Here is a 10597-nt window from a genome sequence, read left to right as displayed (position 1 = left end):
TTCCTAGGAAACGCAGACTCCGCGTTCCACTCGGTCGCGGCCCCCTTTACGTCACGGTCCGGGCGGGGAGGCGGGGCCAGCGCTGCCGCCAGGGGCGGGGCGGCGCGGGCCGGCCGGCCGGGCTGTGCACCTGCGCCTCCGCGGGCAGCCTGGGGCACCGTCCCGGCCCGCCCGGCCCCGCCATGGCCAGGCCGCAGAGGACTCCGGCGCGCAGTCCGGACAGCATCGTCGAGGTGAAGAGCAAAGTAAGGGCCCCTCTGGCCCCGGCTCCGGCCTCGGCCCACGGCGCTTCTAATTCCCTTCTCCCCTTCCTGGCCCTCCGGTCCCCATCACCTTTAATCCCCTCCGCCCACCTCGTCCCATTCGCCAGTTTCTGCCCTCTTTCCCCATCCGGCATCCTTCCGCCCACTGCCGCCTCGAGGGTGAGTTCCCCTGTTGGCTTGGGTACCCGAGGGCGGGGAGAAGACCTTGGACAGCGTCCGTGGTACCGAGGTCTGGGCACACAGCTGCCGCCGCTCTTGCGACAGCGCTGTATCCCACCCCTGCCACCCTCGGACCTGTCCGGGGGCAAAGGGGTCACGACCTGTGGGGATAATAGGGCGCGGGCTGTGTCCTCACTCCATCATCCACCTCTCCGCCCCCTGCATTAGTTTGACGCGGAGTTCCGACGCTTCGCTCTGCCTCGCGCTTCCGTGAACGGCTTCCAAGAGTTCTCCCGGTTGCTGCGTGCGGTGCACCAGATCCCAGGCTTGGACGTGCTGCTTGGTTATACAGACGCTCACGGGGACCTCCTGCCCCTCACCAACGACGACAGCCTGCACCGGGCCCTGGCCAGTGGACCCCCACCGCTGCGCCTGCTAGTGCAGAAGCGGGGTAAGGATGGGGGACAGGGGAACGTTTGTGGGGTAGGGGGACAGGGCAGGTCTCTAAGGGCCGGTCCGTGGGCAGAGCACCCAGGCTTCACTCTGCAGTCCCTGCCCTTGGCCTGACCTCCAAGCCATAGACAATAGCTACAGTGCCCCCTTCCCCAGGCCTGGGCCAAGGTGGGAAAGGGCCCAAGGGGGAGAACAGAGAGCTCTGATCTCAGCACCTCCCTCTCCTACAGCAGAAGCTGATGCCAGCGGCCTGGCCTTTGCCTCCAATTCTCTGCAGCGGCGTAAGAAAGGGCTCCTCCTTCGGCCCGTAGCTCCCCTGCGCACCAGGGCGCCCCTACTCATTAGCCTGCCCCAAGATTTCCGCCAGGTTTCTTCTGTCATAGACGTGGACCTACTGCCTGAGACCCACCGCCGGGTTCGACTGCACAAGCACGGATCCGACCGCCCCCTGGGCTTCTACATCCGGGATGGGATGAGCGTTCGCGTGGCCCCCCAGGGCCTGGAGCGGGTTCCGGGCATCTTCATTTCCCGCTTGGTCCGAGGGGGCCTGGCTGAGAGCACGGGGCTGCTGGCAGTCAGTGATGAAATTCTTGAGGTCAATGGCATTGAGGTGGCTGGGAAGACCTTGGACCAAGTGACTGACATGATGATAGCTAACAGCCACAACCTCATTGTCACGGTCAAGCCAGCCAACCAGCGCAACAATGTGGTGCGGGGACCCTCTGGGCGTCTGCCAGGACCTCCCCCTGCGGGGCCTGGGCCTGTTGAGCCCGACAGCGATGAGGACAGCAGTGACCTGGTCATTGAGAGCGGCCAGCCTCCCTGTTCCAACGGGCTGTCTCAGGGGTCTTCGTGTTGGGACCTGCGCCCAGGCCGCCTACATCCTGGTGCCCGCAGCTCCCTGCCCTCCCTGGATGACCAGGAGCAGACCAGCTCTGGCTGGAGCAGTAGCATGCGAGGAGACGGAAGCGGTTTCAGCCTGTGACAGCGCTCCAGGCTGCTGGGACACGGTAGGAACTTTTCCCATTGGGGCTTTCGGCCTGCTTATGGGGCCTTCTCAGGCTGGGGAACATTAAAGGTTTTCTATGAATGCTGTTGTGATCCTTCTGTGCCCCAGCCTCAGGCTCCTCCCTGTACCCCCGGTCTTGTTTCTGTCCTGGACATGAGGCAGGAGTGAGGGGAGGAGGGATCTTCCTGCAGTCACACAGCAGGAGGGCCACTGGGCTTGGCTTCTGCAGAGTAAGAAAACCTCCCCCTTCATTTCTGGGTCACAGCTACAGTCCTCAGGGGACCATGTGGGATCAGACTCGGGGCTCTTGCGTTCAATGAGTGCACTACTTTTTTTTTTCTTTTTTTTTCTTTTTTGGTCACACCTGGCGATGCACAGGGGTTCCTCCTGGCTTTGCACTAAGGAATTACTCCTGGCAGTGCTCAGGGGACCATATGGGATGCTGGGAATTGAACCCAGGTCAGCCGCATGCAAGGCAAACGCCCTACCCGCTGTGCTATCTGTCCAGCCCCGAGTGCACTACATTTTGAATGTAAGACAAACTCTTATGGAAACCAATGCACCGCGTACAAAAGGTTTAATTTTGACACAGAGATGACGAGGCTGTGCCAGTCTCCTGTTCTGCAGTCGCCATAGCAGGAAGCATGTGTGGGGATACTGACACCCCACTGCTACTCTCTTTGGACAGGAGTGACACCCCACTCTGACACGGCTGAACATGCCCTTTGCAGCCAGTGGGTGATCCTCCAGAAGGAGGCCCCTAGGGACGTCCACAGAGGGGCTCAGGCATCCATCTTCACAAAAACTTTGGGACGGGAGAAGATCTTGATAGCCTCTTCAATCTGCACCAGCTTCCGGTCCAGCTCAGCGCGGTGGCCCTGAGCCCTCAGCGAGTCTGCCCCGGCTGGCAGGAGCACCAGCTCACGCAGGAGCTGCTTCTGGCCTACAGGAAACCCAGGCACAGTGAAGGCTAGGCCAGGGTGCGTGGTCCCCGGTGGGGTACCCCCCGCGGCCCAATACTCACTCCGGAGTAAACTGTCCAGTGTCTCCAGCCGCTGGCTCTCGGGCATGCGCGTGTGGCCAGGGGGCATGGCAGGGTCTGGCTGGCTTTGCTGGCGGGCCTCTGCCTCCCGCCGCCAGAGATCCCTGCGCTCCAACAAGCTGCAGAGGCACAGGCCCAGGGTGATCATCTGGGCAGGGCTGGCTCCCACCCTCTGCAGGCAGCCCTGCCCCTGGGGTGGGCCAGGGGCACCTACTAGTGGGGCAGTTGGCCCTTCTGTGTGGTGTTGTAGCGCTCCTGGGCTTGCCGCTTCTGCTCCAGCACCTGTGCGAGGACCTGCAGCGATCGGGAATGACGCCGGGGGGCTCTCTTGGCAGCGCGGGCATTGTGGCTAATGAAGTCGACCCCTAGGCTGGGCCCCTGCAGGACATGGCAGACCTCAGTCGATGCAAACATCAGGAGATAGACCAGTACCACCCTCACTGGAGATCCCAGCTCCACTCCCAGCCCTCCCATAACCTCTCACCTTGGCGTTGGCACCTTGTGGGTTGGGCTGAGGACTGGGAGCACGGGGTGGAGGGAGCCCAGGGCCACAGCGGGAGTGTGCCCGCAGGAAGTGGGCAGGCTCTGTCCCAGAGGCAGGGCCGGGCTCCTGGAAGGCATGACACAGCAGTGAGCTCAGGGTCTCAAGCCACAAGACTGCAGCTCTGTCCCTACGGCCTCTCCAGAGTGGCATCATTCCAGGCCAGAGGGCTCCTCCCTCCGGGAGGAGAACTCACCAGCTCTGGTTTGGTTTGGCTCGGGAGACACACTGGGCAGTGCTCAGGGGCGACCCTCAGCTTAGTGCGTGGGGGTGAGAGTGAAGCCTGGGCGTACTCAGGGGACCACATGGTGCCAGGGATCAAAACCAAGAAAGGCATGTGCTCTAGCCACTGAGCTCCCCAGCTCCTTTCATCATCATTTAAACATGTGTCTCCCACATCTCAGAAAACAACAAATTATTCCTCCTATCTCAGTCCTAGTTTGAGCTACCATAGTCTTTTGTTGGGGGGGGGGGGTGGTAAAGGGGCCTCCTAAGAGGGCTCAGGGACCTAGGAGGCCATTTTCAGTGGTGTTTGGGGACCACATAGTGCGGGGGACTGAATTTAGGGACTCTGCATGCCAGGGGCACGCTCCAGCTCTCAGAGCCATCTCCCCAATCCCACCCTCTCTTTTTCTCCTCTTTGTAGTCAAGCTTCCTGGCGCCAAGGCCACAGCCGGCTGACCTCCAGGTTCTAAAGCCCAGGGTCACTTCCAGGGTTCTCCTGTCCTCAGCTTCATCCTTACTAACTCTGCTCTCGCTCTGAGCCATGAACCTAATCCTCCATCTGCCTCCTGGGCACACTGCTACCCCCTGCGAGTTCCACAGATGCTTTGGCCCGACACATATGCAGAGGATTTCGTTATCTTTCTCTCCAGCCTGTTTCTCCTTCAGTGGTCCAGGGGTGGAGAAAGGGGGCCACCTACACAGCCCCGCCCGCTGAGAGAGAAAGGGTGAGCAGTGGCACCCGTGGCCCGCTCTGTGGGTCCCGCCAGCTGAGCCTGTCCTCATGCACCTCCCTGCCACATCTCAACTGCTCACATGTCCTCGGGTCTCAGGGCTTATATCTGTGACATTCCAACTCCCCAGAATATTCTCTTCCCATTCCCCTGGGCCTCACTCCTACTTGCCTTTCAAGGTAACTCAGTGGTCCCCAGTTCTGGAAGGGCCCCCCTGCCTGCAGCCGAGCCAACAGTCATCCTGGGTCCCCTGGTACCTTAGTCCTTGTGTGTTTCCTCCCGCCTTATGCACCAGACCAGGGCATCACTGCCTGGTGGCCATGAGACGGAAGAATGCTTCTGGCTCCCGAGGCAGGTACCTGCAGAAGGGCCTTGACCCGGGACTCCACTTTGTCGTACTTGGGCGAGCGCCACAGTGCCTTCAGGGGCCTGGGCTGGCCCTGCTCCCTGCTGCGCTCCTGCTCACGAAATCGCCTCTGGATCTCCCTGATCCGCTTCAAGTTCTCCTTCTCGTGGTCTTTCGGGTCCTTCCCTGGGGGATAAGATGCCACCAGGCTCTGTTCTACGTATGGCCGATGCGTTCCAAGCCCCCAGTGGCCCCGCACAGCCTCACGCCTGCTTCCTCCGGAAAGACCTTCCCTTGTGTATGCTGGGCCCCGTCCACATGCTCCAGCTCACTGCTTCCTCCCCTCCTTGCGCGGTCATCCTCTCTCCCTCATCATTCTCTAGATGGTCATGAAGGAGGCACTACCGTTTGCCTCCTCACTAGTTCACTGTCCGCTGCCTGTGTCTATGCCGCCCGTGTCCCCGTGTGCTCCTGGGGCGTGGAAGGCTGGCGCACAGCAGGCACTCGATGTGTGGGGAGGCAGGAGGCAGTGCAAGCCGAGTCCTGGCTGAGGAGTGAGGGGCAGTTGCTTTTCTTTTTATCTGGGGAGGGGGGCGCACACTCTGCAATGCTTAGGGGTTACTCCAGGCTCTGCACGCAGAAATCAGTCCTGGTGGTGCTCAAGGAACCATATGGGATGCCTGGGATCGAACCTGGGTCCACTGCGTGCCCCGCATTTGCTTTTCTGGTTTTTTGTTTTGTTTTGTTTTTCTGTTTGTTTAGGGTCCACACCTGGCAGTGCTCAGGGTTACTACTCCTGGCTCTGCATTCAGGAATCAGTCCTGGTGGGCTCCAGATGCTGGCATGCCCTACCCACTTGGGCCCAGGAGCAGTTGCTTTTGAGCTCACTCTTGTTTCGCTGGGGTGGGGGATGGGTGGTAAGTGCTCAGTGGACCAAGCAGTGTCTAGATGAACTCAAGCGTCCTGCAAGCTTGCATGAAAAACACTCTGTCCTCTGAGCTCTGCTGCCCCTCACACGCACCTTTAAACCTCAGCCTCCCCTCACAGCCTTTCCTGCCCAGAACTTACTCTTGGGAGAGGCCCCGGGGCCTAAGGAGATGCCGCCAAATTGCAGCAGCACGCCCCCCACGCCCTGCCGACCCCGCTCCTGGATCTCTCGCGCCCCCGCGGCGATGCGAGGGCCTCGGGGAGAGGCGCTGGCCGGATCGCGGTCCCACGTCAGCAAGTCCAGCTTCAGCGCGTTTCCCTCCAGGCGCCCTTGGGCTGCGGGGTTGGAGGGGCTGGAGTGTAGGGCTCAGTAGTGGGGGGTCCCCGACTCTCGCCGCACCCACCCCACCCTCCAGCTCACCGGAAGCCGGTCGCCGGTAGTAGTAGTCGGGGCAGAGCGAAGGGTCTGGGGGGATGGGCCCCGAGATGCGCGACGGGCCCTCGCACATGTCTCCTTCGCGGCGCCGAGGCCCGTCCTGCTGCACTTCGGGGTCCGGTGAGCTCCGGCCTCGACTCGCCCCTGCACCAGGCGCCGCGGTCCTGTCCCGCCTCCCGCTCACGGTCGGCGCTCGCGGCTCCCGCCACCTCGGCCCCAACCCGCCTCTCCGCCGCGTTCCCCCGCGTCCCTGGCCCTCGGCACCTGGGCGCGGGGCAGGGGGCTTACCCGAGTGGTTTTCCCGCTTGCTGCTGCAAAACCCCGGCGGGCTTGCTGTTGCTAGGCAACAGCCGTTTTCGTTCCTGAGGTCAGGGGCCCCGGCGCAGAGCCTTCTGGGGCTTGTAGTCCCCTCCCAGGGCCGCCGCTCGCCTTTTCCAGCGGGTTCTTGCCGCCCCCCCTCCCGGGGGGCACCCCGCCGCTCCCCGCACCCCCCGCGCCAGCAGCCGTCGAGGCCGTGCAGAGGCCGCGCCGAGATGGCTGCCGCTGAGGCTGAGAGGTGGCCAGGAACCCCAGAGGGGCCGGCGCAGCTTGCCGAGGGGGTCGTGGGCCACCCTCAGACTTCACAGGTGACCGAGGGTCAGGTCCCACACGCGTGGCCGTGGCGCTCTAGGCGGCCCGTGGGGCCCTAAGCTGCCAGGACGGGCCTTCGGGCCGGGTGGGGCGCGGGCTGGGGTTTGGTGTCTGGTGTCGGGGAGCCCGGCTTGGGCTTGGTGACCTGTGTGTGGCCCATGTCATGTCCAGAGCCCCGCCAAGGGAGACCAGGGCCCGGTGCTAGCCCCTGAGGTCCGCTGGGCCCAGGGAGGAGAGAAGTGTCCTGCCGGCCCCGTCTCAGAGCCAGAGGCCCCGGACGGAAGACTCAAGCTGCAGGAAGAGCGGCTGAAGCCCGAGGCGGAGGGGCCCGAGGACAGGGGTTCGAGGCCCCTGACGGCCACCGTCAGGCCTGTTCATGGCCCCAAGAGGAAGCCAGTCACGTGAGGAGGCCGTGGGGAGTGGGGGGCACACCAGGTCCGGCTCCTCGGCCCCCCACCCCAGTGCCTCCTGTCCCTCCGCTACCAGGGCATCAAGGCCGTCCAGGGGCTGAGTGCGCACCACCTCTTGGCCCTGGTGCTGCTGTGGCCTCTCTGCCCAGGACAGGGACAAGAAACAAACAGAGACCCCCAGGTGGTGGGTGGGCGGGCGCTTCTGGAGGTTCCTGAGACCTCCAGCCTCCCCAGGCCCAGTCACCGAGCTGTGCCCGGGGTTGCCGCTGCACAGGGAGGAGCCAGAGGGGAGCCAGAGCGAGCCCTCACCGTCGGCCAAGCAGCACAAGAAAGCCAAGAAGCGCAAGAGTGTGGGGGTCCCCGCGCCCCCCGCCGCGGCCAGCGCGGCATCTGCACCCTCCGAGGCCTTGGGGCTGGAGCGTGAGTGGCAGCCCTCGCCCTTCCCCTTCTCCCCATCAGCTGTCCCGGTGACACCAGCCCGGTGCTCCAGCCCCTGCCCTGTCCCGGGTCCTTGCAGGAAAGGCCCAGCGCCTGCGGCCCCTGTACCAGTACATCAACTATTGCAACCCTGAGCTGAACCAGGCAGATGAGGGCGACAGGGAGGCCGAGGCCGAAGTGGAAGGCGAGTCTGAGCTGGCCCTGGTCCCCGAAGAGGCCAGCCTGGAGCAGCTGCAGGCCTTGCTGCCTGTCGCGGGTGAGCCGAGTTCAAGCCTCGCCCTGCCCTGCCCCAGTGTGCTCATGTCCCCTGCCCAGGCTCTGGTGCCCCTGGGAGAGGAAGCTCGAGAGGAGCCTGGGGGGCTGCTGAACTTGGGGGTCAGTGTCCGCCTCAAGGCTGAAGTGGACAAGTCAACCCAGGTGGACATCAACAAGATGCTGAGCGTCTGTGCTGCCCCGCTGGTCCCCCCGCTCTCTCCCCAGTACAAGTGACTGTCCCACCCCACTGCTGGCTTCTGTCCTGAGCCTCAGCAGCTGCCTGAGGACCTAGGCCCTCAAAGGGAGGGGAATGGGGTCCCGGAACTTGCTGAAAATAAATACTTTCCCTCTTCTCAGGCTTGGTGACTCCTCCAATAAGAAGCCTCAGATAAGGGGAGTGGAGGGAGCTTAAAGCTCAAGCATATGTCTTGCCTGCAGGAAGCCTGGGTTCGGTCCCCTGAGCCTGAGCTGGGAGTAGCCTCTGAGCGTCACTGCATGTGGCCCCAAAAGAATCCCCAAGAGGGAGAAAGAGGGTAGGAAACTGTCCATTTTGGGATTAAAGCCTGGCTAGTTATGTGGATTGTCCTGGAACAGAATAAAACTATAGAACGCTGGACAGAGAGCACAGCAGGGAGAGCACTCTGGCGATGAAGGCTTGATCCCCAGCACCCCAAATGGTACCTTGAGCTTGCCAGGAGTGATCCCTGATGCAGGAGTAAGGCCTGAACAGAGCTGGGTGTGGCCCCCAAACAAAAACCTTACAGTGGGGGCTGGAGCAATAGCACAGCGGGTAGGGCATTTGTCTTGCATGCAGCTGACCCGGGTTTGAATCCCAGCATCCCATATGGTCCCCTGAGCACTGCCAGGGATAATTTCTGAGTGCAGAGCCAGGAGTAACCCCTCTGCATCGCTGGGTGTGATCCAAAAAAGAAAAAAAAAATAACCTTACAGAATGCAGAGCCCAAAAGGATAGTACAGTGCAGGCGGCACAGCGCTCACCTTACATGCAGGTGACCCCAGGTTTGATCCTCAGCCTCCCCATGACCCCCTCAGCACCCCAAAGTACAGATCCAAGAGGTACACCAAGCCCCCCAAGTACCATCAGGTATGGCCCTCCACCAGCAATGAAAATAAAACAAAAAACAATGAAACACCCAAACACGCAAGATTCCAGGTTAGGAAGAAATTCCAGGGTGCTGCAGCCAGTGATCTGTCTGGGGAAGCCGGAGTTCGAGTCCTGCTACTGCACAGCCCTTCTGAGCATCACTGGGGGGCGGGGAGGGAACCTTTGAGCCATGAGCTATAAGTCTACGGAGAATTGCCAGGTGTAGCCCCAGAACAAGCCAAAAACAACCTACAGATTCCTGGAACTACCTCAGATTCCAGACACTCCACTCGAACCCGGTTCTGTGCATTTAGTTTAGTTTTTTTTTTTTTTTTTTTGGTTTTTGGGTCACACCCAGCGATGCACAGGGGTTACTCCTGGCTCATGCACTCAGGAATTACTCCTGGCAGTGCTCGGGGGACCATATGGGATGCTGGGATTCGAACCTGGGTCTGCCGCGTGCAAGGCAAACGCCCTACCCGCTGTGCTATCACTCTGGCCCCTTGTTGTTTTGTTTTTTTTTTTTTGTTCGGTTCTGTGTATTTAAAAGCTCCCAGGCAGGGCAGGGCTGTGACCCATCAGTAGAGCACTTGACTATGGACAGTCCTGGGTCTATCCCCAGTCCTAAAAAATTAAAGGGCTGGAGAGAGTAGGGCTCTTGCTGACCTTGGTTCGATCCCTGGTGCCATGTGGTCCCTGAGCACCACCAGGAGTGATTCCTGAGCACTGGCCAGGTGTGATTCCAAAACAAAACAAAACATAAAAGAATTCCCAGCAGAAACTGAAGGTGAGGCAGGCTACCCACCAGAGCGGAGGGAGGGAAGAGGAACCAGAGCGGAGAAAAGGCCTGCCAGCTTATGGGAAGCAGGGCGAGCCCTGTGTGGGGCCAGACCCTGGGATGGGCCCGACTGTCCCCACTGTAACCTGTTTACCAGCACGCGGGGGTGGTGGCCGAGGTGCTGCCAAACCACTCCGCCCCGGATGTTTGCTGCTTCTCGCCTCGGGGCTTCCTGGGGCCTGGCAGCCTGTGTGGGCGCTTTGGGAAAGCCAGAAGCCCCTGCTCTTCCATCTCCCTGCGCGTCCTTGAGATGCCTCCAGCGCGGGGAATCCCGCCTTCCCGAGCGAGTTCTCCGCTTGCCAGCCTGCCTCCCCCCTACTTCATTACCCCATTACTCAAGCCCTGTTTTTAAGGGCGTTGGTTCCTACAAGCTCATCAGACACCAAAGCTCTGTTTCCGCTCAGATGCAAACTCCAGGACCACCCGCTCCACACCCTGGTCTCAGCGGCAGCTCACTGGCCTCCCTGTCCTGTGCCCGTGGCCCCTATTCCCACCGACCCGCCAAGGGCATCCTCCCCCTCAGCAGTTTTCCCAGGGCTTCCCATAATGTCCTCACCAGTTTAACCTTTCATTCACTCATCTGAAATGCTGACCCAGGGGCTGGAACAATAGCACAGCGGGTAGGGCGTTTGCCTTGCACGCGGCCCAACCCGGTTCAATTCCCAGCATCCCATATGGTCCCCTGAGCACCGCCAGGAGAAATTCCTGAGTGCAGAGTCAGGAGCAACCCCTGTGCATAGCTAGGTATGACCCAAAAAGCAAAAAAATTAAAATAAATAAATAAAATGC

The 10597-nt window shown here is 61.3% G+C and overlaps 3 protein-coding genes across 8 annotated transcripts; 2 read left to right on the top strand and 1 right to left on the bottom strand.

Annotated features, from left to right (window-relative positions):
- Window positions 1-65: 65 nt before the first annotated feature.
- On the top strand, window positions 66-2702 carry PARD6A (par-6 family cell polarity regulator alpha). 4 transcript variants are annotated; one of them, XM_055146410.1, is made up of 4 exons: window positions 67-245; window positions 651-873; window positions 1106-1885; window positions 2573-2702. In XM_055146410.1, the coding sequence occupies exons 1-3, from the start codon at window positions 183-185 to the stop codon at window positions 1858-1860; spliced, it is 1041 nt and encodes a 346-aa protein (XP_055002385.1). In that variant the 5' UTR covers window positions 67-182; the 3' UTR covers window positions 1861-1885; window positions 2573-2702. The 4 variants fall into 4 exon arrangements, with proteins under 4 accessions (XP_055002387.1, XP_055002385.1, XP_004600651.1 ...); XM_055146412.1 differs by lacking the exon at window positions 2573-2702 and having other exon boundaries at window positions 66-245; window positions 1259-1965; XM_004600594.2 differs by lacking the exon at window positions 2573-2702 and having other exon boundaries at window positions 1109-1965.
- Window positions 2114-6509, bottom strand: ENKD1 (enkurin domain containing 1). 3 transcript variants are annotated; one of them, XM_004600907.2, is made up of 7 exons: window positions 6118-6494; window positions 5838-6032; window positions 4783-4955; window positions 3411-3536; window positions 3141-3304; window positions 2909-3045; window positions 2114-2827 (listed from the first exon to the last, which is right to left on the bottom strand). In XM_004600907.2, exons 1-7 carry the CDS (start codon window positions 6203-6205, stop codon window positions 2667-2669), a joined length of 1044 nt encoding a protein of 347 aa, XP_004600964.1. In that variant the 5' UTR covers window positions 6206-6494; the 3' UTR covers window positions 2114-2666. The 3 variants fall into 3 exon arrangements, with proteins under 3 accessions (XP_004600964.1, XP_055002382.1, XP_055002384.1); XM_055146407.1 differs by having other exon boundaries at window positions 2114-3045; window positions 6118-6503; XM_055146409.1 differs by lacking the exon at window positions 5838-6032 and having other exon boundaries at window positions 2114-3045; window positions 6118-6509.
- Window positions 6510-6557: 48 nt separating this feature from the next.
- Window positions 6558-8591, top strand: C8H16orf86 (chromosome 8 C16orf86 homolog). Its single transcript, XM_055146413.1, has 4 exons — window positions 6558-6758; window positions 6934-7163; window positions 7447-7592; window positions 7690-8591. The coding sequence occupies exons 1-4, from the start codon at window positions 6666-6668 to the stop codon at window positions 8097-8099; spliced, it is 879 nt and encodes a 292-aa protein (XP_055002388.1). The 5' UTR covers window positions 6558-6665; the 3' UTR covers window positions 8100-8591.
- The last annotated feature ends 2006 nt before the right edge of the window (window positions 8592-10597 follow it).

Source organism: Sorex araneus, chromosome 8 (assembly GCF_027595985.1).
Source record: "Sorex araneus isolate mSorAra2 chromosome 8, mSorAra2.pri, whole genome shotgun sequence".
NCBI lineage: Eukaryota > Metazoa > Chordata > Mammalia > Eulipotyphla > Soricidae > Sorex > Sorex araneus.
Note: the sequence above shows the minus strand (reverse complement) of the source record. Positions and strands in the feature narration are given on the sequence as shown.

Bases quoted from the DNA above. Each gene is read 5' to 3' on its own strand.
- PARD6A (XM_055146410.1), top strand. From the start codon at position 183: ATGGCCAGGCCGCAGAGGACTCCGGCGCGCAGTCCGGACAGCATCGTC. The intron at 246-650 runs GTAAGGGCCCCT...CCCCTGCATTAG, and splicing joins TCGTCGAGGTGAAGAGCAAA to TTTGACGCGGAGTTCCGACG. The intron at 874-1,105 runs GTAAGGATGGGG...CCTCTCCTACAG, and splicing joins CCTGCTAGTGCAGAAGCGGG to CAGAAGCTGATGCCAGCGGC.
- ENKD1 (XM_055146407.1), bottom strand. From the start codon at position 6,205: ATGTGCGAGGGCCCGTCGCGCATCTCGGGGCCCATCCCCCCAGACCCT. The intron at 6,033-6,117 runs GTGAGCTGGAGG...CCAACCCCGCAG, and splicing joins CTACCGGCGACCGGCTTCCG to CCCAAGGGCGCCTGGAGGGA. The intron at 4,956-5,837 runs GTAAGTTCTGGG...CTTATCCCCCAG, and splicing joins CCCCGGGGCCTCTCCCAAGA to GGAAGGACCCGAAAGACCAC.
- C8H16orf86 (XM_055146413.1), top strand. From the start codon at position 6,666: ATGGCTGCCGCTGAGGCTGAGAGGTGGCCAGGAACCCCAGAGGGGCCG. The intron at 6,759-6,933 runs GTGACCGAGGGT...TGTCATGTCCAG, and splicing joins GCCACCCTCAGACTTCACAG to AGCCCCGCCAAGGGAGACCA. The intron at 7,164-7,446 runs GTGAGGAGGCCG...GCCGCTGCACAG, and splicing joins CCCAAGAGGAAGCCAGTCAC to GGAGGAGCCAGAGGGGAGCC.